The sequence below is a fragment of the Bombus affinis genome, chromosome 11 (assembly GCF_024516045.1).
Source record: "Bombus affinis isolate iyBomAffi1 chromosome 11, iyBomAffi1.2, whole genome shotgun sequence".
In the NCBI taxonomy this organism is placed as follows: Eukaryota; Metazoa; Arthropoda; class Insecta; order Hymenoptera; family Apidae; genus Bombus; species Bombus affinis.
In genome coordinates this window covers 6,492,355-6,516,660 of record NC_066354.1, presented here as the reverse complement: position 1 = coordinate 6,516,660, position 24,306 = coordinate 6,492,355, and the positions used below count along the sequence as shown (strand labels likewise).

The following is a 24,306-nucleotide window of genomic DNA, read 5'->3' as shown; positions in this document are numbered from 1 at the left end:
AGTCGCAGCTAACGTTTGCAAATAATTTCAGGTGTAGCTGGCAACCGATCGAATAGCAATCAACGACAACAGTCCGTCCCATCGGTGGCCCACAGGTTACCATATTTCGTGCCACCGATGCCAGCGACGCAGGCCCTCAGGGTTGAGGAGAACCCGTACGAGAGTGTGCCGGTACTCGGCCCTCTCCATCATTATTCGAGCCAAAGCAGAAGCAACAAGGAGAGGTCTCGCAAGTCAAACGACAAATACAAGTACTCGGCGCAATACGGTGCCGAGTATTACGGACTACAAAACCAGGACACCGCTGCCGTATACACGCAAGTAGGTGGCGAATACTCGGACACCTACTCGCAACCCACAGACCGTCTGTATAACGACGATAAGTACACGCAGCCGGTGTACTATGCGGCACGCGACAGCAACCAGATATCTTCCGGTAGGCTGTACCAAGGTCAACCGGACAGTAGTTTCGGCAGCGACAGTGGTTACAGTCATCATACTTCCGGTACCACCGGAACTACCGGCACGCGCAGCAGTAATTCAAGGACGAATCATAGGAAGGACAAGCATCGAAATTCTCATCATTCCCATCATTCCGCGGACTACATCGTGTCTTAATGTACGTGAAACGAAAGGCAAAGAGGAAGAAGTCTGCGAAGAAGATGAAGTAGAGACAAAAGAAGGAAACTTAGATGGTAGTTCGATCGTCCGATCGAAACAAGCTTGTAACACTTCGCTAAAAGGTAGTGACATTGTGTTTTCTTTCGCGTATTTATTTTGTAAATTGTTTTTTTTTTCTTTGTTGTTTTTACTACGAACGAGAGTATTTTATTTTTCATACACGAGACGTCGTCATCTTTTTTTTTTTCATTTCGTTGTTGCGCGTGATATAGAAAGTATTTTAATATTTTAAGAAACGTATCGTTGAGTATCCTAGGGAGTACTTCAATATTTTTGGTCTATTGTTGGTCTGTCCTTTGATTTTTGAAAGTACATGGAAGAACTTTCGAACAACACGGAGGAGATATCAGCAGAGCAATAGCAGGAGACTATATAAACACGACGATCATATTATAGAAAACAGAACACTAACGGAAACAGTGATCTCTTAGTGATTTAGTAAGACTATTTAACAAATTATTTGTAATCTAATGAGACTCAGGCTGGTACCAAAGCTACTAAGTAACTTCGACTTTTTAGCCTTCTAGTTTGTAATTTATACGAAAGTAGAGATGATTTTTAACATTGACGAATTTCGTGCGAGACGTGCGACTACCATCTTCTTTTTCAGCGTCAGACGATTCTACAAATTAGAATCGAAAAAAAAGAAACGAGGCGAATGATCCGATTTACTGCCGAACCGCAATATCGATATATAATACCGCGAACACTGCCCCCGATTAAAGGGATCAGCCACAACTGGTTTCATACGACTAATTTGATACGACGCGTTAGTAGTATAATTCGTCCCACGCGGGCACCTCCACACACATAACATCGCATCAGATTGTAAAATAGCATCTAACTAACACTTTCAAACGCGCACCTAGAGAGAAACAAAAGACTCGTAACGAGTGTCGTAGCCATACACGCACACTACAGTAGATTCACCAGAGTAACGTTAAACATTTAAGCGTACACTTAATCGAGTTGCAATTTTCCTTCGTCAATTACCAAGTTACGATTATAAGTCGTACACCGGACAGTGTGAAACGCAGGAACGCGTGGGCTTTTTGAACTCGGACGATCAAAGGGAGCACCTACTTTCGCAATGCCTGTACGAGGTCGCGACGCGTACTCAATCAGAAGGACCATTGGGAAGAAAAAGAAAGAGAAATAGAAAGAAAGAACGAGAGGCGGGTTTCACGGAAGCCTTGATGCTTCTGTAAAGAGAATATATAGTGTTCCTTCTGCAAGCCCTTTCTAGCTCGTCCTACATTCTCAAAGCCGAATCCCGCGACGAAAGATAATCTGCAAGCCCAGAGACAACGGTTCGTCGTGTGTCGCGATGTATCCTTCTACGACGGATCAAACTGTGGTAACCGGTCGTCTTTTGCATATAGATGTAAAAGGATTCTTTTCATGAAACCGAAATCGTATTTGAGGAAGCGCGCTCGCGGAAGGAACGAAAGAATACGCGTCGAGCTACGTTAATAATATTCTTCTTAGACTTGATCTCCTTTTGCTCTTTCCCCGTCAGATAGAAACGATTATTTTTCCCTTCGTAATTTCTTATTAACGTTCGTTCGCGCGTCTTCTAGATTATACACGCGTATATCAGAATTGAGGCTCTTAACTGCCGGTAGTCGCACGATTTTCCGCTCGCGATGCACCTCGATCACGCTGATAGAGAGACAGACCAAGGTGAGACGGATAACCAAGGAACAGTGTTCTTATTAAGCTGTACAGGCACACGCTGGTACATATGCATATATACAAAGAAGCAAGCATAGGTATACATACTATAGGTGTAAGACAAACGAATAAACTATTCGCGAATGACCCCGTGTAAATACTATATGCGAGAAGCGAAGGGAGATGGAGAGAGAAAATAAAAGAGAGAAGCGTCCGGATCAGTCCGGTGTAGCATAGCTGTATCATATCGTTATCAAACTTTCTCACGTGTGCGTGCGTGTGTGACGTGTATGTGTGGCCGAACGGCGAGCAAAATATAGAAGAGGAAGAACGAAGATCGCAGAGAGAATCGATTTAATATATAAAAATATATAATTTTTAAATTATTTATAACGAACAGTGCGTCGTATATTGCCGAGGACAAGTTGCACGAGTACGAAATGACATAAGAGTGAGCCGGCGAAATGCGAGAGCAAAGAGAGAAAGAACGAGATGAAACAATGGCGGAAGCAAGCGATGCTTTTAGATTCTCGCTAATCTCCCTTCTGCTTCTTGATACTGTACACTCTTTAGATGCATGTAGGGCGAATACCTCACGACAAAAAAGAAAAAGAAAAAGAAAAGAAAAGATCACTCTGTTGTAAATATAATTTTATATGTACAAGCCGAGAAATGAGGTGTGTGCTTAGCGAGCACGCTATTGGACACGTTCGCCCGGGGAGAAATCTACCCTCTCGACTACCTTTGCACTCTCCAAATCTATCTTCCCTTGTCTATTCTGTAAGATTGTATAACCACTAACCACCTAACATACTTAGCAACAACTATACTTTTCGTGATTCTCGTTTCTCCGTGCATTAATCTCCATTTGAATCTGGCGCAACAACAACAGGAAATTTAAAATTCTAATGACCTGATATTCGGTGGTATTCGGCCGTCCCTCTTTTCCACGCGATGTCAAAACCGCGAAAAACGCTGGACGATATCGATCCGCGAGAGCAGCAGGGATACGCGAGAGGGAACGAGTTCACGGGCGAAAATAAAGGTGAACTGTAGGTGGTGTTACACGTACTTATCGCGAGGGACGAAAGCGCGCGACCAGTCACGTACGATCAAAGATGCGTACAATCAAAGAGTGCAAAAGAGAGAGAGAGAGAGAGAGAGAGAGAGAGAGAGAGAGTCAGGGGAAAAGAAAAAGAAAGAAAGAAGGAAGGAAAGAAACGCGAAACGGCGAGTCACGTTTGATCGGTTCTCGACGTGGAAACCCGCGTGAAAGCAAAAAATGGGCGCGCACCACACAACTAGAAGAGGGACAAACGCTTTTTGTACGATTTTACGTCCATGTTAGTCAAACGTTTTTCAAGACCGTTTTTTATATATACAGTATATAAGTATATATACACGCGCGTGTACAGTAGGTACGACGAAACCTAATTTATTATCATTGTTCTTATTTAACGAGACAGGGATATGCCGTTTTATCCCGCCCTGCAATTCTATATTCGCCATCAAGTACTTTGTCGCAGTCGAAAATGTTGTTATATTGACATTAACAAAGAGCGTGTAGAACGTATCGATTATTATTATTATTATTATTACTATTATTATTATTATTATTATTATTATTATTGTCATTATTATCTCTGTTGCGTATCGCGACCAGGAGAAAAAGTGAAGACTGGGGTAGTTTGACTTCGCTCTTTCGTTTTTTCGTCCCTTCCGAAAATTTCGTTGGCCGGCCAGCTAATACGCGAGAACTAAGAGAAGCGAAAGTACTTATAGATATCTAAGAAAGAAGGGAGCTGAACGAACGAAAGAGCGGAAGATCTGCTTCCCCTTTTTGAACGCGTATACGAGTCGCGAGATTATTAATTTATTGTTACGTTCGAACGGGAGAACGGAGGTGTCACGTTCCTCCCCTTAAATCTCGCTAATTTTAGCTGCGATTTAGCGATATAGGCAGAACGGAAGAAGAAGACAGAGAAAAAAAAATCATAGGCACTAGAGTACCTCGAAAGATAACAAGTAGCACTCTTGAAAGTTAGCTTGCACGGACGTTCTCCTTTTCCATCGTGCCGCCTTGCAATTTAACGACGAGGAGGAAGCTCGGAGGGGTGAATCGGCGGGTGAATAGAAAAGGGCGAGAGATCGATCGTCCGAAGGGAGAGCAGATGAGACACGAAAGTCGGTGAATCGTGACGTGATCGTGTAAAAGAGCACGCGAAATCGGCCCGATCGATGGGGAGAACACCAGCTCGCAGAACAGGGTAACTAGCTCTAACATCTATCTCTTACATCACTTAAGAAAGAAAAAAAAAAAAAAACTCTATCACACTCGTTCACCTTATGGTATCACAGGTTCACTCTAATCACGAATGTCGGCCAAGGCTAACTCGAAACACTATCACACCTTCGTACTAATAAACGATTTACTATTCAATTTCACTCCATGTCTATGTGATTTCACCCTATCCTTTGTAAGACGTCGCCCGAACGAAATATCGTATCGAATAACTTCATTGAATGATCGTTGAACATAGGTGTAAGAAACACCTGGTGCTGATATTTAAATATTAATCGATCGGCGGAAACAAACGCGCGTAAGTAATGTATAGTAACACTGAATGACAGAGATAACTCGATCGTAAGTTCAATTTTGCGCGCATATTTTCCATTAAGCATGCATCGGTTAGCATGAATGTAAATTTCATTGAGAAATCATTTGTCACGGTATAAACTTTTCATCATTCTCGACGCATTTACCATACAAAATTCCACGTTCGTCCGAGAACCACGCGACCGAAAATCCAATCAAAATTACATTGTTATCGGCCTCGAGATCGAGTTTCGAAATCGTCGAATGCTAGAGCGAAAATTTCACGTACGCGTGAACGCTGCGGAGTGATTTTTCATCGGAAAAAAGATTCACTGCGATCTAATTAGATATACGTTTCTACATATCATCCTCCCTCTCCCTCTCTTTCTCCCCTCTTCCTCTTCAAAAACAGTCGAAGAAGAGATACGATTGCGACGAAAATGAAGCTAATTAATTGCACATGCACCCCAATTCCCAACGTTCGTCGGTGTACGCGCGATCGCGACAAACGGGACACAATAATTATAGTCGTATCGAAGCGATTCTCGTCGCTTGCAGAAGCTTTTTAAAAAACATCGGTGTTCCGGGGTAATAATATTGCTTTTTATGTAAAAAGAGAAAATGGCTTCTCGAGGAGGAGAAAAATCTTAGGGGAGATTTCCCTAAAGAAAGAAGCGCTTAAGGAGCTCTAAAGGGAATGAATTCGCCGTGAATTTTCATTGAGATTTCTTGCCATCAACTTTGAAGCAATGAAACATTATTAATTAAGGTAAGAGCGAAAGAAATTAATTATCGTTCCTTAAGACAACGGATGACGGGAAATCTCGCGAAGCTTCGGAAAATGAAACGTCCAGGGCTGAAGGTGCGAGAAACGGCCAGCTGGATGCAAACAAGAACCGCATGACTGAGCAGTCGCGATGATCGATATTAATGAAAATCAGACGCGATGACGGAGTAGCGTGAACGTACTTGTACATAAAACCTTGTTTTCTTCTTTCAACGCTTGAATTAATCATAACTTCGCGATATTTCTCAGCTTAAATTAAATTTTGCCAACGACACCAGAGCGTTTTGTTCTATCCTAAGCTGCTCTTTAATTAAATAGTTGGTAGTTCGTTGAGAAACGTTTCTATATAAATTAAACACGGTAAACTCTTCGAGTCTGATATCGAATACAAACAGTGTGGCAATTTCGTTTCCTCGATGTTCCGTTTTATTCCCTTCGTCCACAAGTAGAATTTTCTTCTCTTGATAAAATTTACCCCTTGGTCAATTCTAGGTACTTTGTACGAGTAAATACAAAAGATCTAAAAACAATTCCACGAACCGTTTCAACAAAGCGGAAATAATTTCTTTAAGAAAACGAACGCGAGGATTCGTGGGAGATGTTGTTAACAGTCGTTGACGGAGGAAGAATCGAAAATAAGCTGGAATGGAAGGTTGGAAAGATACGATGTAAGATAGACACGAAGAAGGGCAGAAAAGAAAAATATTACCATCGGGATGGGGAGCGGAGATGAAATTAAGTGGTCGCGATTCTCCGAGAGGAAGAAGAGAGGGCAAAAAGAAAAACACAGAGAGGGAAATCTCCGGTTGAAGCGTATCTTTGCAGGCTTTCAGGGACGAAAGCTTCTCCAGGCGCGGATTGGGGTGACGCGCTAGAACAAATTTTCGTATGCAAGAGTTCTACGTCTTTAAAAATGTTCGGTCACCGTGGCCTAGTTTTGTCTTTCGTATTTTCGTTTTTCCTGCTTGCAAGATTAGAGACATCGGTCCAGCGTTGGACAAACGAGGGTTGACCCGCAATTAACACGCGGCCTTCCTTCTCTACGTGTGTATATATCCAGTGAATGCGCGCATCTCCGCGTGTTGACCGTGGGAGTAAAGAGCGGACCGAGATGGACTCGCTGGAGCAAGCACGAAAAAAGAAAAGCCAACGGTGACGCTAATTGCGCAATGGCCGAGTAGTAGCGACCCTTTAGAGCGGCTTTCTCGCGTACTAAGGAGCTAGCTGAAAAGGAAACTGACGAATGCAGATGCTTACAGACCACCTTGCAGTTCACTGTACTTGTTCTGGCCGTTTCAAGCGCCTCACATAATGTAACCACCGGTGTAATGAAGCTTTCGTACACTTCCTCGCGATAATCACTGCTCGGCCACGGAGACGAAAACGCAGACGACGTTATCCTTGCTCGCGTAAGAATGTGATTCGCGTTAGTGTAACCGAATTTCCCGGAGATCCTGAAAGACGACTAAAATCTTTAATCAACGAAAGAGAAGTTTCGTTTGATACGAGAAACTTGGCGTTCGTTCCCGTTCGACAATTTTATCGACGCTTCGATTCTGAAAGGCGAGTCTCGCCGATCCATCGCTTTAAACGAATCAACGAGCAAATGTATAGCACGCGACACAACCACTGGCGTTTATATAACCAGATTCAGGGAGAAGAAGCATCAACAAGCAGGGGGAACTTGGATGAAACGCGGTGCAAGCGTGGTTTAATCCCCGGATTTCGGAACGTTTTAAATTCCAATTATAGATCGAGAGGGAAGCTCACGCGAACCACGTCGCTCGTATGTGTAAATATGCGCTTCGATTGTCCGGTTGGTCAATAAAATGCTGTATTCTGAATATATGTCTGGCAACGGGGGCCGATGTCACGCGGGTGGGAGGCACCGCTAATAATTAAATGCCGGCCGGATTGGTCCGAACGTTGTTTTAATCCTGTCATTACCCACAATGACGATAGTACCTATGCCGCGGTCATTCATTGAGGCGAGTCAATTACGGGAAAGCATTATCGAGTTTCGAAGGGTGTAAAACGGAAATAATGATATTTTGATCGCGACCGGCCTCCACGTGCTTTCCGATCGCACTCACCGATGTAAACCCCTTTGTCAAAGTGACGAAGCAACAAAGAATGTGTGCACGGTCAAACGCACCGCTGATTTATGCACACCGACAAATATTCGTCAACGTAATTCAGCAACCGATCGAATCGATTGATTGATTTAATGAGAATTTCCTGCGAAATAAAGAAGTCTAGTTCGCGTCCTCTCGTTGATAAAATCGTTCAGGGGCGAGTATTATTTCGCTAAATTCCGTATGAGAGATAAATTCCCATCACGTTCACCGAAATAAATGTCCTTTCAGATCGTTGACAGTTAACGTAAAAACTGAGAACACGATAATTCTATCGATCACGAGTGAAACTATTTGAATGTAGAATTCCGTGGATAAAATATTGCGATATCCGTCGACGCGGCTTTCATCACACTTCGCTGTTTTCCTCTCAAACGAGACTCTTCTAGCGCACAGACCCTTGTTTTTATTGATATCGCGCGGAGATGATAATTAATAATAGTACGATGCCTACCGGTGGTACGATCCGTATAAGGTACATTGGCCGTGATTTATGGGAGCGTAATGAAGCCTGTTCCCCGCAGGAGCCTCGAGAGCCGAGAGGATATATGCGGTTGAAGACCTACCAGCAGGGATACGAAGGAACGAACGAAGGAGGAACGCTGGAAGATACGTACTTCCTCCTTAGGTGCAATAACGCGTGTCGGATTAAGGAAAGAGAACTCCATCTTTTAAAGATGCCTGACATTGTAAATCACGCATCGTGCATGTGTAACTACCCGCTTATTTCCCGGATGAAGGGAGACTAATGTGTCCAAAACGGCGTCTTTCTAAATTGTCCCTTACATATACAACATTTTGCTTAAAGACGTTTAAATTAATTACGATTAAATGCAAGAGTCGCGTTCGTGAAATAAACTAGATGAAATTGAATTAAATGTTGGCGAGTGTGGTACAACCCCTTTTAGAGTAATAAAAAATACAACGACGAGATAGTACATAATAATTTAACGATAAAAATTCGTATTCGTCTTCTGGTCTGTATGGGATTGGTATCGAATTGTGCACGTAACACGAGGTAAGGCAGCGACGTTTTAAAGAAATGTTTCTCTCAAGAGAGAACAGTCGGAAGAAATTGGTTTGACGAAAATTTATGCAGGGTCGAATGGCCGGACACGACATCCACGAAGAAAGGTACGCCGTGCGGCTTGTTTTATATTCCGTGGTTGGATAGCACGCAGCACCGCTCCTTCTTTTCTAGATGGCTCTTTTTAAAAATTTACAACGACGTTGTACAATCGACGTCCTTTCCCCTCGAATGATACCAGAAATAATACGATGTACATCTCGAAATATTATAAAAGTTTCAATCGATGGGGATACGTCGGTTCGCTTCAGATATAAATCAAACATGGACGTTAAAAAATTAACAGTACACGATGATCTCTAGCCTAGCTTTTGCAAGCCAAACTTTCGGTGTTCGTTCGCGAACCGAACAGTTAGGTAACGCGTTTCTTCGAGCATTAGCCAGCAAGAAAATTTACATCTTCAAAAACGAGAGGATCGCGCGATGGGCGTTCTCAACGATGCGGTACGAAGGTGATAAAAAAGTCATCTCAGGCGGCGTGTTCGCCAAACGAGTTGGTGAGAGATACTTTTTATAGAGTTGTTTCGCAATTTCCTCTGGACAAACTTGCCCGTAATGGGCTGCATGCGTCATACTTATTCCGCATGAAATAACAATTAAACGCATTAATTAACAATAAACGAGGATTTCAGCACGTCGTGCATCGATAAACGCGGGCCACTTGTACCACGTTCCTCAAGACATAAAATCCAATTCGCCTATATAGAGTCCGGGCTGTATGGCCCCCACGTCGCCACCAGAATTCGCCTGCAAAGAAACGAGTATTGTCAAATCCCTCGTAATAACATAGACCACTTTTAATGAGCGCAACTTCGCTGCACCGCGCAAGCCAATGATATTTACCGCGCTGGGAAATTCGTGTGCTTCTCTAATTGCATGTACTTGTTTATTGTTACATTTTCACTGGCGGCTTTTCGTGTTTCGCTTCTTCTACCCACATCCGTGCAATTTGGAAAAGAACGCCGTTGCCCGTTGCACCGGTAGCCTCGAAGATCTCGAACTAATTTTGTGGTGGCCAACTATTTTTAGGCGACTATCTGGCTGAAAGTTGAAAAGACATTAAGTAAAATGGAAAATTACTCGCGTTCTTCGCGTCCGCGATTAAGCATATTCTTTTGGTCCGAGCAGAAAGCCTGCGAGCTCATTCTCGAATAATTATACCAGCCGCGCCGCTAACCGACCAAATTCTTCTTCAACCGGGCGAGAAGGGTCGAAACCAAATTACCAAATTACCCGGTGAATTGCGCGGCAAGAAACACGAAATTGCCGGTCGAAAGAGGCGAATCGACACTCGCAACGAGAGAAATAACAGGCCGATGTGCCCGCTGGAAATAAAAGGGCCAACGCAACGGTCGTTTCAACTTCTCGATATCAATCTCGTTGACGAAGAGTGTAAGAACGGCGGGGTGAAATAGGGGTATCAACCACCAGATCAACGGCGTCGGTCAGTCTGTCGTTACGACAAAAACAAAAGGAAAAGATGTGGACGAAGTAACGCGCGGCGAACGTACGAGTGCAGGAAACGGAAAGAGAAAGACTCGCGAGGGTTGAATTGGACACGGTCGTGAAACAACTCTGTACCTCCCGAACTACGTGACGCCCTCGTTATCGACGTCCCTATACGCAGAACTCATTTGCTTAATTGCCATGATTACCAGCAACGCCGACGTCGGAGAAGCCCGCTATGAGTTTCAGTAGAAGAAGGTGGCCACTACTTGGCCACTTTTCCAACCTATGCGATACGTAATTCACGGAAACGAATATAGGTATAGCCATAGTGTACAGACGTATGTAAGTGGTGCGACTACCCCGCAGACGTAACATTCGGGAATGCAAGGTACGATAGAACGGAGCCGACTACCTGGAGCCGCACGCACTAGTCCTGACTGGAGGGAGGACGCCCAGTGGAGGGTGAAATATAATCGGTCCGATGGAAAAAAAGAACAAGAAGAAGGATCACGACATAGCGTTCAAGCCGTGGGATTCTTTGCTTTTTTACCTTGGCTTTGCTTTGAATGACGTGTCGGCTTTTTAAAATTACGAAAAAGAAAAGTAAATCCTACGAAGCATTAAAGCGTAAATTATTTTGCACGATCGATCGCGATTAGAAGATACTGATCAGCTTATTGTACTTATTATTGCATTTGCTGAAAAGTGTTCACAGAAGATGTTATATAATTATTTCTTTAATCATCGCAACCTATTTTTAAACTTTGCTCACTGGTATTAAAAGTTATGTAGCTATTCCAGGTCTATGGACTACATTATGTATATTCTCTGAGCGCTGTTTTACATCGATTTTCCGTCTCGAAATACATTTTCTTTATAAAGTAATTATAATTTAATATCCGCTGAATCGTATCAAACGAAATACCGTAAGTAAAATAGCTCTACGTTATCCGAGTGCGTAACAACATTAAATTCGAGCGTTGATACGTTTGTATAATTGCACGGGGCGAGCTTTGTACTAGAAAGTTCGGAGACAAAGCTTTTTCAATTGAGTACAGGCACCGCAAATCTCGTTTCGAAATAACCAAATAACGAACGGAACGATAATTAACAAAATACCATGGCGTAAGCTCATTGTTATCGCGAAACGATTGTCAGTAAAACGTGATTCGACTAGCAACGCCGCAGAATGAAATAAAGAAATAATCGTTGCGGTTGATTATGTCATCGCACGCGAGACGAAACTGCGGATTAATATACGTAGGTAAAAATACACGCCGGTATAAAACTCGTCGTACTCAATAAAACTCTACTGATAATCGACGATTGAAAACAAAATAATTTGCATAAAAAGTATAGGCAAACACAGCAGGTAGCAGTCAACTTTCTGGCTACCATTTGAAATCCGAAGGTAAACGATAAAATCGTGTCGTCACGTCGACAGCATAAAATAACACGATAAAAAGGCTGCAGCTATGTAAAAATAAATGTACACAGTAGGAAATAGAACGACGAAAATAACCGAGGAAAATACAAGCGCTGGCTAAATTTATAGATCCGATGCAATTTTTTTTTTTCAGGAAGCTTGATTCTATATTTAGTACATCTGGGGTAATTGAAAAAATCAACATGAAATATTAAATAAATAATCATAGATGGATGATTGAAGAAATAATTAAGATCGACTGTGTATGCTTCGATATATCGACCTTTATTACGTATTCATTGCATTTTCACGGGAAAAGTGATATCGCTAAAAAGTTGGCATTATCGTTATGAGTATCTTTCTGCATTAATCACGTACTCGTGGATACACGATGACCAAAGTGGACAGTCGTGAAACTGTTCCAATTGCTCTCTCGTTTATTATTCCATTAGGTACTACAATAGTCTTCCCGTTATAGCGTCAAGTTATGGGAGCTGCAAATTATTTACGAAGCAAATATACCCTTAACGTTCGCATATGCAGATTTACTAGATCTACTTCAGCTCATTATCGCATACGAAACACGGAACTCTCCTGCTTTGAATAAATAAATGTGTGTTGACCACGACGCTGACCACAAAACGATCGTTAATAGTTTTTCGATATTTATAGTTCGAGCATACACTTAGGTAACTGTATTTCGATTTATATATGCAGAATTTAATCCTGCTGTAAGCATAAATCATGAAATACTTCCGGATTATTAAAGTTCAAAAACAGACATTTAAATATGTCGTTGTAAAAATTTGGATAATATTCACATGCTCGTTTACAGTCAGGTGCAAAGTTAATCTCCAATAACATAGGCTGTATCGTATTTTCTTTCCATTCGAGGATCAAATCGATCGCGTATACAGCCCTACTTTGTGGGCTTTCCGCGATTCCTTTCGGTGGTTTTATCGCGACTGCAGCCTCGAAAATCTCTCTAAACATGTGCAAGATTTTTGGCTCGACACATTCCTTCCATGAAAAGTCGGGGTATTGCCTCTGCCATTCCAAGATAAAATCCGCGCATTTTATGTGACAAAGTGGTACGTCTCCTGAATAATTCATAACTGTGAAATGTTGTTCGTACACGTCGAAATTATTTAAAGCGAATTCCTTATTCGCAAATCTTAAGAAGAAATTTTTGTAGACGAACACTTGTAGAGGTTGTACACATTTGAGCATTACTACGTATCGTATGTCGAACTTAACTTTTCCGATTTCCGGTCTGTCATACAAAACGGGATTTGTAATATATTTTTGCGCTATCTTCGGACCTGTGCTAGGCAATCGTAATATATGGTACAAATTTTTCGTAACGTGTATATCTAATCCTCTAGCTAGATTCCAAGGTTTACAAATCCAATGATTATCTAAATTCATTGATTTCCTCTGTTCAAAGTATGCAACAAATTGCACTAATTCTACATTTAGGTTGTAAGTAGTTGGTAGCCAAATTGGATAAGTTTCGAGTGTATCGGGATTGAAACATCTTTCACCTGCTTTTCTTCTACATATAATCGACAATAAATCTTTAACAGTTAGAACATTTTCAAATGGAAATTGGTTTACGAAAACGTATGGTGATTGTATGCTTAATCTTTTGTAGTCTTTGAAATGTGAGGTGTACCATAAAATATCTGCCTGGTCTTCATTAGCCACAATTTGAAATGCAGGGTCATTTAGATATTCATTTACATATGTATATTGTGAAAAAACCTTTAATTTCGTACCTTTAGCTCTTTCAAGAAATTTATAATCCACTTTTTCTGGTAGACTTTCACGAATATGACCTGCCAAAAAGTATTGTTCATCTGGTTCAATTTGCAAGAAGCTTTCTTCGATAAATGATACTTCTTTCCAAGGTAACAATAATGCTTTTTGTTTTCTTTGGTCTTTTGTTTGTCCTTCTATAAAATTTCTTGTAACTTCTTCTTCGTAATCAACATCTTTTATAGGAAACAAAAGTGTATAAGCAACACCATCTGGTAAATACAAGAAAGGCACTGTTCTAAAGTTGGGGTTATCGCTATGATTTATTGCTGATCCTACTTCATCCATAATATACCAAACTGGCATTCTATCCTCTATGGAACCACTATTTATAGCAAAAGATTGATTGTACCTCCACATTTCATTTAATATAAATTCTATCTTTTCATCTTCGTCTGCATCTGTGTCAAAGCCCATTAAGGAACACATACGATCTAATAGATCTGGAATAGTTGATAAATTTTGCCTTGCATTGTTAATATCATACGTCCATGCATGATCTATCAAATAAATATTGTTTGGATCCTTAACAGCAATGCCTTCTTTACGACAAACAAAGAGCTTCCAAATAGGATCCTTGTCACCCTTCTCATCACTATCGTAATCAATTCTCATTAATTGAAATATCAGACCTGAATCAAATATCTGGTACTGAAGTTTTTTAAATAAAATGTGCCAATATATTCTTGGCACCCCAGAAAATTCTAATTGAGGTTGGTGTGATTGAAGAAAAGTATTAAATAATCCTACTCCGTCCATTGCATACAACTCAAATATAATCTGAAACATGAAAAATGCAGCCACATGATTTTGAAACTTTATATCTGAACAAATTAACCTAGTTCTATAAAAATTATTATAGACAGATATAATGTCAATGAAAATTTACCTAAATCTTCCTATCGATAACTATAGATATATTAATTTTCGAAGTGAATATTTATATAAATTCTGAATCTTACAAAATCACGAAAATACTGTAAAACATAACCTCTTCTTTTACATTAAAACAACATTTACATATGTGTAAATGTTATGGTTGCAATGGTGTCTCTAATCATATTTTAGTATAAAATATTTACATTTATTTTTTAATTGAATCGTTTACTTTTCGTAACAACTTCGAATATACAGAACCATTCGATAATTGCACAAAAAGAGTGACACCCAGAGTTTACCACGAAGCTTTGCGGCTCGCCATGATCGAATAGTGTAACATAATTCATTGTCAAATATCGCTGAGATAATATATTTAGATACTAATTTAAAAGAGAAACATTTTTATTTTTGACCTTTTTAAAATTAATCTTTCACTAACGTATTTGTGACACCATTCTAATTAAAATGAGACCAAACACGATATAATTTTAATTATATTTATTTATTGATATGTATTTAACTATCATTTAGTAAGTAAACAAATATACTTCAAATTACATACGTTGTGTTTAGTGACATTTCAATCAGAAAAATGTAACAAATGTGTTCACAAAAGTTTCATTGATCATAAATCAAAAATAAAAAATTTTGATTTTTGAGTTAAAGGTCTAGCGTGTTAAGGTCTACCAAAGCTTGTGGCTATGTGGAATAGAATTGTTTCTACACCTGCATACTTGCAAAACTTGGAATCCGATTTTTGTGCAATTATCTAATGTTTCTGTTCAAAATTATGAATGTAAGATTGCAATTGGTTATTGGTTTCATAGGGAAATTGCATTTAAAGTAAGATATAGAGAATTTTGTTTTTCGTTAATACGTTGACATTCAAAAATGAGGTACATGGAATATTAATGGCTGATTTCGTTCTTCCTGTTGGCGCTTAAAGTGTGTTCACTCTGAGCCGGCGTATTGAGAAGTGAATTTTTCTTTGGCGGTTTGATTTGTATACATATAACCGTAGTGAGTATTTAGTATTATTTCTCATTAAGTATATTAATAATAATTAATTTTATTAATGACCATGATTTAATTATTAACTTTCTGTATTAACCTATCTTTGATTGAACTACTATATAACGTACTCCTAAATGAATCCATGATCTTAAAAAATTTTAATTGTTTGAAATAGAATAAGGACAATATGTGCGTGAAAGATTAATTATTTCTTCTATCTATAACAGGATAGCTGTTGTTTTGAACGACGACATAAGGTTTTTTGAAAAAAATGGCTAAATCGCAACCAAAGGAAGACAAAAATTTAACTTCCAAACACTTACTGAATGTACCAAAGGATGGATTTATAAAAAAAAATAAAAATAAAAAATTTAAACAAATACCAACTGGAAAAGTTCCATTAATTAATGGATCAAAAAAGTCAAATAGTAACAATATGAAAAATAATATACCTCAGAAATCTCCAGAAAAGAATAAAGGACTGAGAAAGAAAGATGTTGAAAAGGTGCAAGACGCTTTAAAGAAACAAAAAAAGAATAAAAATTCTGGGATGGTCAAAGAGAATGAGTCTATCAATGAAGGCATCGTATTACAGGATAGCATAATTGAAAATAGTGATGAGAGTGAATCATCTGATAGTAATGAAAGTGAAGAGGAAAAAATCGTACCAGATATTCTTGGTGCCAGTCTAGCAGATGATAGTGATGAAGATGATGAAGATTATGAGGAAGACAAAAAAGTACAAGTAAATAAAGGTGTAAAAATGTTTGATGGAGTAAGATTAAATGATAGCATTGTTTCCAATGAAGACAAGGATGATTCTATGACTGAGGATAGTGATGATGATGATGATGATGATGATTACGACGACGATGATGATGATGAAGAGGAGGAAGAAGAGGATGATACAGAAGATACAGAATCTGAGAATGAAGGAAAGACTGATGAATCTTCTGTTGGTTCTCTAAACGTACTTCTGGGAGATAGTCTTTCTGAGGATGAAGATGATAAAGACTTTGCTTCCTTTGGTGAGGATAACGAAACTGATGATACAAGTGATGAAGAAGATGAAGAATTAAAGAATGAAGGATCAGGTCTTTTAAAAACATTAGTGGGTGACACTACTATTGAGGATGATGATGATGATGATGATTTTGTTGAACCAGCTGAGAATGATGAAGATGATGATACAAGTGATGAAGAAAATGAAGAACAAGAAGAAGGAGAAGTAGAAGGAAATGGATCATTAAACTCTCATCAAGATAAAGATTCTTCTATAGAGGACTTTAAAGAAAATGAACGAACAATTTTTGTTGGTAATCTCCCAAAAGATGTAACAAAGAAACAGTTACAGAAGTTATTTAAGCAATTTGGGAAGATTGATGCTATTCGTTTAAGGGGTAAAATATCAAAATCCCTCAACATACCTAAACGAGTTGCAGCTATCACAAATGATTTACACCCTAAAATGAAATCAGTTTATGCATATATTAGATTTGAGTCCGAAGAATCTACTAAGAAAGCTTTGTCCATAAATGGAACAAAATTTGAAGGAAACTATGTAAGAGTAGACATGTCCACAAAATCAAATGACAAATATGAAACAAAAAAAAGTGTATTCATAGGAAATTTACATTTTAGTAAGTATAATACAGGATAAAAGAAATAAAGATTAATTATATGATTAACTAATATTATAATATTATAAAAATGCTATAATTTTCAGATGTTGATGATGACTCAGTTAGAAATCATTTTAAGCGATGTGGTGAAATACAATCTGTGAGAATAATTAGAGACAATCAGACTGGAGTGGGCAAAGGATTTGGATATGTTAACTTTAAGAGTGAAGATGCTGTTGCATTAGCATTAGAACTAGATGGCACCACAATTTTAAATAGAGAAGTTAGAGTAAAACCAAATATTGACCAAGATAAAAGAACAAAAGGAAAGTATGGAAAGAGATATTCTGCAGAAAATAACCATAATTTTTCACGTAAAAAGTTGAAAAATGATGTTGGTGCATCAGTAGCAGTATGTAACATTATTCTTTAAGGAATATTTGATATATCTGTTAAGTTTTACTATTTAATAAAATATTAATTTACATTTTCCAGATTCGTAATAAAGAAAATGCTGCAAGAAGAATAACAAAAAAACAAAAGCTTGAAAGAAAAGAAACTAGCCCACAACAACAAGGAAATAACTTTCAAGGTCAAAAATCTGATGTAAACAAAAAGAAAGGTAAAAACAAGTTTGACAAAAAGAAGAAACTTTTGGCTGAAAAACTTATGGCTAAACCGAAAAAGTCATCAAATTAAATAGCGGCATAAAAGTATACTGCTAGCTTAAACATTTTCGTAACAGTTCAATTTTAATTCATATATCTTATATACTAACGATAATGACAAATTGCAACCTGTCATATCATTCTGAAGTAAGAAAAAACATGTAATCAAAAAGGTTTAGCATTTTTAAGACTGTTATCAGTATGTATTTCTCAAATGTAAAAGAATAGAAACAAGTATTTAATGTTTAATAAAATATTTTTATGAATCTCTTTCTTTTATTAAATTTTTTACTTTGGAATGTAGTTGTGATGGCAAATTTTGTATATTACATAACGCGCATTTTAAACAAAACCGTTTACCGAAATATATACTACATTCTAAACATACAGGTTTTTTGCAAAAATTACAATCAGCTCCTAATACTAAAACTTCTCCTTTGTTTGGTAAACTAAAAGGATCTTTCATAATATAACATTCTTCTAGATAACTTAATTGCCGCGCGAATGGTGCTTTGATACCCTTGAAATTAAATCGTTCCTCTAATGAACAACAAGAGCACCTAAATATTTCATTTATGATTTCTTTAGGGTCTTGAACTGCTGATGTTAAACCTTGATTGTGTCCGATATGAGCTTCGTCCGTAGATGTACTAGCGACAGATTCCATCCTATAAAGTAACATTGATGGAAAATAATCTATAATTTTTCCTGACAATATATTTATTTTATAACCATAGATTACAATTTAGTATATACATAAACATTAAATCGTATTTAACTTAAAAACATTCATTCTTTTTTATTAATGGAAACTTTCTGCAATTCCTGCGGCCACCAAATAGGTTTTGATACTCTTAATTTAGTATCTGATATAGTAAGAGATTGAGCATTCAAAGATTCAATAATTCGCATTAAACCTAATCCATACTGATTTTCAATTCCTCTAAATTTACCTACTATATTGCCAGACTCATTAATAATTTTATCATCATACGAAAAAGATTTATTAGGGACTTCACTAAATAATAGAGGCATTAAACGTTTTCTTACAACACCAGTATGATGAGTACGAGCTGTAAGTTCCTGACCAATGTAACAACCTTTATGAAAACTAACACCATGCAAATAATCACAATTTACTTCTAGTGGCAAAGGTTTTCCTGGTGGTAAATCTTCTACACCTTCAGGAACACCAAGTTTATACCGAAATGATTTGTAATTGAAGTCACTAGTAGAATGTAATGCATCTAAGTTCAAATGTCTTATTATCTTTTGTCTTTCAATTGTTGATTCTGCTAAAATTCTGATGCCTAGATCAGGAAGTCTAGGATCTTCATATACCATAATATTATCAACTACCTTGCTTACTTTATTATTAAGAGTACCACATGGAAATATTAAACCTTCAAGTTTTTGTTTATTACTATCATTATATTTGTTATTCATATATCGAGTAGGATCAAAGAATGCCCAAACATTTATATTATCTCCTAAATGATCTATATCAATTTTTTTTCTAACGCGATACATTTTTAGATGTCTCTGTAATGAATCTGCAGCTTGTGAGTCACATTCAATATAATATATATTATTTTCTTGGCTTCTATAGATAATAACATCGTACATTACTCTACCCTTGACATTTAGAAATAATGCATATAAATTTGCTGCCCCTTCTTCAAAATGCTTCATATCATTTGTAATTAATCCTTGTAAGAAACTTGAAGCTTCATTTCCTTTAACCCGCAGTATATTCTTATTTTTTAGCTGTTCTAAGATTCCAGGTGAAGATTCTGAAGAATTGCATCTAATAAATTGCTTTTGTACCTTTCCAAGTTTATTTACTTTGCACAATTGCAAAATAAATTTTTTGAGGTGTATTATCATTGTACCAAATATCACCAGAACAACCAAGCTTTGTATAAATTTGACCTTCACGAAAGAGAAAAATTCACACAACTAATATAACATTGTTTATCATATTCTAACCTTAAATTATATTTTTTATCTTTACTGAAGAAAGTATGGATAATCTTACGTTTTCATTTATTTATGTGATATTTCACACAACCTCTCTGCAAATATGCCGTTATAAAACTTTTGTCCAAATTTATTTTGGATATTTCGATTGCTTTGCGACTTCGATCCGTAATGAGTAAGAATTTGGTATGGTAAAGCAAATGAGTAGGTAAAAGAAGAACTCTACAGCACTCTATTCTATACCACAGACTACACAGACTGCTTGTCTACTAGCGCTATCGGAAGCAATTGAATGAAATATTGAGCGATATTTCTGCAGATAACATAAGATCAAAATTTTTAATTGTTATTTACTGATTTTGACTACCTGTCTAATTTTGTTTTGAGAGTTTAGAAAACGAAGATCTTTTCGTAGCTAATGACTACACCGATTAACTAAATATAATTTCTATATTTACTATAGCAAATTGCAGAGACAGTACAGAAACACTCCAATTTTTCTGAAGTCGGTATTTCAGAGCACACACGATACGAGATCCTATAAGGTGCCAAGTCTATTTTATACCTTGATACATATCCAATCAAAATAGACTTTATAGATTTGAAAAACCAATATTGTATATACGTTATAAGATTTAGGCAAAAGTAAAAAAGGGGCTGAATATATTAAAGCATTTTAAAATACCATTATATAATACATGTTAAAGAAGTTCGTTTTATAATCCTTCTTATATCTGTTATCTAAGTAACCGTATATGTATGTATGTACGTACAACAGCTTATAATGAATCACATGCATAACTTGTTTCAACCATAAAAGATAAATTAATTACCGTATTCGAAGGGGGAACTGGAGCAAGTACTTTTAGGTATACAGCATTTGGGAAATGTAAAATCTGGATAAAGAAGATCCATAGGATTCTCCGGATTACGGTGTATCGATGTGGTGGAAGAAGGCAAAGTATCGGCGAAGAAGGAAGGGAGAGTCAACGCGAGCACCATCCACGAGAAGACCGAGAAGGACGACGAGAACTCAAAGGCAATGAAATAGGAAAGGAAAAACGACGAAACAGTAAGGCCATGGTGTGTCTGTAGACGCGAAGGGAAAGGAAACCGAGTTGTGTGACGGGTTACCGCGCGACGTTGTCGGGGGGGAGAGATCTGCGCGCGCATTCCAAGCGCGCTACTTGTAAATAGTTCTATTCTCGGCAAGAGAGTGTAGCCGAGCCGAGAGTGTACGGTCGACACCAGTCGAGAAACCAGCTGGGACGCGAGGCTAACGTTGGAACGCCTCTATACAGAATTCGGAACGAATTTGTGCGAGTCCGATCAAAATAACCAGTGTATCGCAAGTGCGTACACTAGGCCGAATCGAGTTTGCTTAAGAAGTCGTGAAATCCACTGGTACTGCTAGATTAAATACAACTCGTTATTCACAGAACGACGAATAATTTTGAGGTGTATTCGCGGTGATGTCAAGTGCCGCGAAATCATGATTTTCGCACCTTAAAACGAACTTTTCTTCTCGAAATCGAGTGTCTAGAGCTGAAGGTGCATCGCGTTAAAGAACGCGTTGGTTTATAATTCGATATTTTTGACGAGATCGGGAAAAAATGTATTCCGATGGTCACGAGGTGGACGGCAGCTGGGTGCTGCGTGTTTATGTGACCGATCTTCAAGTGGAGAGGAGCTTACGAGTAAAAGGAGAATTGCACATCGGCGGTGTCATGCTCCGACTGGTTGAAGATCTCGGTGAGTTTTATCGCTTATTTTTTAATATCTCATAGAAACATCTCAGAGATCATTTTCTAATCGACTAAATGGGGAATGCGCGCGGAAATTGAAAATTAAAATGATTGCCGACGATTAATTTGTGGCCTGTAATAGGTCAAATTGTCACGTGATAGCCTCAAGATTATCGTACGCAGGATCGTAGAGAGGCTAGATTTCTGAAGGCGATAACTTTTTGTTAACGAAATATCGTTTCGTACTCCATTTTTGAAAATATCGAATCAACATGGTGTTAGGACGATCAATAGACCTTTAAGCGGTGGAATAGCAACAAGTTGCGGGATTATTAGCGTGTCGTTACGAGGACCGCGACTGCTCGAGATGTGGTCTCCCACCATCGAAGAGACGACTGAAGTGTGCACGGGAGTGGAAAAACTGGACGGCCGAACTAGTTTCGCCATGACGGCGGACGTATGGACGCGACCAGCGACTCCTTTATATGCTAAAGGAGCTCCCACAGCTCCGTAGAGAGACGAAAGACACGTGAGACCGGCAACCAATTCCTATGTCTGGCCGCACGTAAAACGAACACCGTACGGTCACTTTCGTCGTAGATAAGCATAACCTAGTCGGTGTCTTATTCCCTGATGAATCGTCGCAGGAGGAACAACTGATTCTACGAATACCTTGCTCTTCCTTTTATTCTTTAAATTGTGTTTCATGGTCTACACGTTAATTTGTCAGGATCTTTAGGAAAAAATTCCTCATTTTGGATGAGGCTATATGAGAACTACTGTCGGTCAATACTCCAGATAATTAACCAGGTTGAGAGTAGGATAGTTTCGGTCTCGACGAATTAACCAATTTCGATCAATTGAGCGTACCGTAACCCACGTATACACGCATGGCCGAATAGACGAGAGAATATATCGTAAGGCACATTGGAATCTAGCTCCGGCTGTCCTAAAAAGATATCGTGAAATTTAACAAGTGTTTGCCTTTATATGACCAATTTTATCGATAAACGCTCGATTATTGCTATCAGCTTATATCCGGACAACACATAACTTCGAATGAAATTGGTAATTGGCTGGAAGAATTTGTTCAGTAATAAAATTATCAGGCTATTGCTCGATGCTTCTCTTAATAGTTAAAATAACATCTACTCGTTAATTTATTTACTCAGCATCGTTTATACAACACAGTAATTTATACTTAGGGCTGATACCGGTTTCCCTTTTTCATCCGTTTGCTGTTTATTGCAAAAAAGAACAACCGCTGAGCATATCAAATTTTAATGTGCGTTAGTCCATCTTCTATTAGCCATCAATGTATTTTCGACAGTGTCTTATGAAGACGACATTTCCGTCTCTCTTGTCCCTTCGATCACGTGACAAAGAACGAGCCAGGCTTATTTTAACTTGCTGTTTCTTTCATCCGATTTTTCGAGCCGGCCTCTACTTCCACGTAGACGATCGTTTCTCCGGACCCAAAAGGGATCTTCAACATTCTGCGTTCGTCCGGCCCTTTATCCCTTCATTAAATCTCGGCCTGCTATCCCTAACTAAGCTTTACGTCTTTTTTTATACCGACATTAAGTCAATCATCTTTCGTGATTTTAAGTTCAGACGTTGCTCAATTTACACTGAAAAGCGATTTTTTTATTAGGTTTTGTAGATATTAATAATTGTTCTATGCATGCGCGCTTTTACGTGGTTCCTTACCTGTACCGAACAATCGAACGCTTTTTCTATAAAATCCGGCCACTTTGAAACGTGGCAAAAGACTACTTCCGACAAGAGAAGATTTAAACTATGGTTTACTTGCTGCTTGTACGACAACGCGATAACTCGTATCTGAAAGATATGCCTTTCTGTGTGTAATGACGATAATTTCACATGAGTGCCGATATATCTACGCTTCGGTCAACCTAACTTTCCGCTTTGACAGGTATAGCATAGTTCATATCGATCGAAACAAAACATTTCGAGTCGTTCTTTCAAAGGATGTATCTTTTTTCTTGGAACAGAGCGTCGATCCTTCGTCGATCGCACGTTTTCAGGCACCGAAAGCAAGATTCAACGGACGAGGAAAAAAACAGGTAAAAAAAAATCCAACAGCAAAAGCTTTTGTTAGGTGGGCCTTCCTTGCCCTTCCAGCTTGACAGGTTACCGTAGTTGTACAGGTGTTGGTCCAGCGCTTCCAGCAGCATCTTGCCAGTACCATGGCAAAAGCCTATGTAAATATACCGGGTGTCCCGGGAGGAGACCAGATTCGAACTCATTGTACGGAATCACGTAGTGGAATACTTCGGCGCGGTAAAAGGTCGACATTCTTCGAGAGACTGAAGAGAAATGCACTGCGACGCTTGCATATACGCGACAACACGCTCGTTTGCCACTTAAACGGATGCGAGCGCTTATAAATGGCGCGTTTAAGCTCAATACAGATACATTGGTGTATAAGTTACGAGATACTTCCCGTGGATATCTTACAATCACATCGGTCGACTGTTTAGAACCGGCATTAGAAAAAAATTCAGCTAAAATTTATATTCCCTCCCCGGAACGATCGCCATATATTTCCCTGGCGTTTCGGACAGCGAAGTAAGACACGCGCTATGTGTATTTTTTCCTCCCTCGAGAGATTTAGTGTACTCTGCATGTAGAATACCGCCATTGGAAAGCCACGACATTATGTTACATGGTAGTCAACTGTCACATGGCTGTGCGGTGACTTCTGCATTCCATTGAAACGAA

At 38.7% G+C, this 24,306-nt stretch overlaps 5 protein-coding genes and 1 long non-coding RNA gene across 13 annotated transcripts in view; 3 read left to right on the top strand and 3 right to left on the bottom strand.

Annotated features, from left to right (window-relative positions):
- LOC126921973 (uncharacterized) overlaps positions 1 to 4,800 on the top strand; it is a 229,615-nt gene extending 224,815 nt beyond the window's left edge. For all 6 annotated transcript variants that reach the window (XM_050734096.1, XM_050734091.1, XM_050734092.1 and 3 more), the window contains one exon: positions 32 to 4,800. In XM_050734096.1, the coding sequence (XP_050590053.1) occupies positions 32 to 618 (587 nt within the window). In that variant the 3' untranslated portion in view covers positions 619 to 4,800. The remainder of the gene's footprint in view (positions 1 to 31) is intronic.
- A 7,299-nt stretch (positions 4,801 to 12,099) lies between these two features.
- LOC126921966 (tubulin--tyrosine ligase-like protein 12) lies at positions 12,100 to 15,041 on the bottom strand. Of its 2 annotated transcripts, none has more exons than XM_050734067.1 (2): positions 14,832 to 15,041; positions 12,100 to 14,433 (listed from the first exon to the last, which is right to left on the bottom strand). In XM_050734067.1, the coding sequence occupies exons 1-2, from the start codon at positions 14,877 to 14,879 to the stop codon at positions 12,556 to 12,558; spliced, it is 1,926 nt and encodes a 641-aa protein (XP_050590024.1). In that variant the 5' UTR covers positions 14,880 to 15,041; the 3' UTR covers positions 12,100 to 12,555. The 2 variants fall into 2 exon arrangements, with proteins under 2 accessions (XP_050590024.1, XP_050590025.1); XM_050734068.1 differs by having other exon boundaries at positions 14,543 to 15,038.
- A 352-nt stretch (positions 15,042 to 15,393) lies between these two features.
- LOC126921967 (RNA-binding protein 34-like) lies at positions 15,394 to 18,102 on the top strand. Its single transcript, XM_050734069.1, has 4 exons — positions 15,394 to 15,552; positions 15,774 to 17,186; positions 17,273 to 17,580; positions 17,664 to 18,102. Exons 2-4 carry the CDS (start codon positions 15,818 to 15,820, stop codon positions 17,865 to 17,867), a joined length of 1,881 nt encoding a protein of 626 aa, XP_050590026.1. The 5' UTR covers positions 15,394 to 15,552; positions 15,774 to 15,817; the 3' UTR covers positions 17,868 to 18,102.
- Positions 18,103 to 18,538: 436 nt separating this feature from the next.
- Positions 18,539 to 20,080, bottom strand: LOC126921981 (putative transferase CAF17 homolog, mitochondrial). 2 transcript variants are annotated; one of them, XM_050734108.1, is made up of 2 exons: positions 19,875 to 20,080; positions 18,539 to 19,795 (listed from the first exon to the last, which is right to left on the bottom strand). In XM_050734108.1, the coding sequence occupies exon 2, from the start codon at positions 19,721 to 19,723 to the stop codon at positions 18,626 to 18,628; it is 1,098 nt and encodes a 365-aa protein (XP_050590065.1). In that variant the 5' UTR covers positions 19,724 to 19,795; positions 19,875 to 20,080; the 3' UTR covers positions 18,539 to 18,625. The 2 variants fall into 2 exon arrangements, with proteins under 2 accessions (XP_050590065.1, XP_050590064.1); XM_050734107.1 differs by having other exon boundaries at positions 18,539 to 19,768; positions 19,875 to 20,079.
- Positions 20,081 to 21,012: 932 nt separating this feature from the next.
- LOC126921961 (unc-112-related protein-like) overlaps positions 21,013 to 24,306 on the top strand; it is a 37,012-nt gene continuing 33,718 nt past the window's right edge. The window contains exon 1 of the mRNA XM_050734058.1: positions 21,013 to 21,568. Within this exon, the coding sequence (XP_050590015.1) occupies positions 21,430 to 21,568 (139 nt within the window). The 5' untranslated portion in view covers positions 21,013 to 21,429. The remainder of the gene's footprint in view (positions 21,569 to 24,306) is intronic.
- On the bottom strand, positions 22,573 to 24,296 carry LOC126922004 (uncharacterized). The gene is made up of 2 exons (XR_007712624.1): positions 23,272 to 24,296; positions 22,573 to 23,192 (listed from the first exon to the last, which is right to left on the bottom strand). It is a non-coding gene; the product is annotated as an uncharacterized LOC126922004 (long non-coding RNA).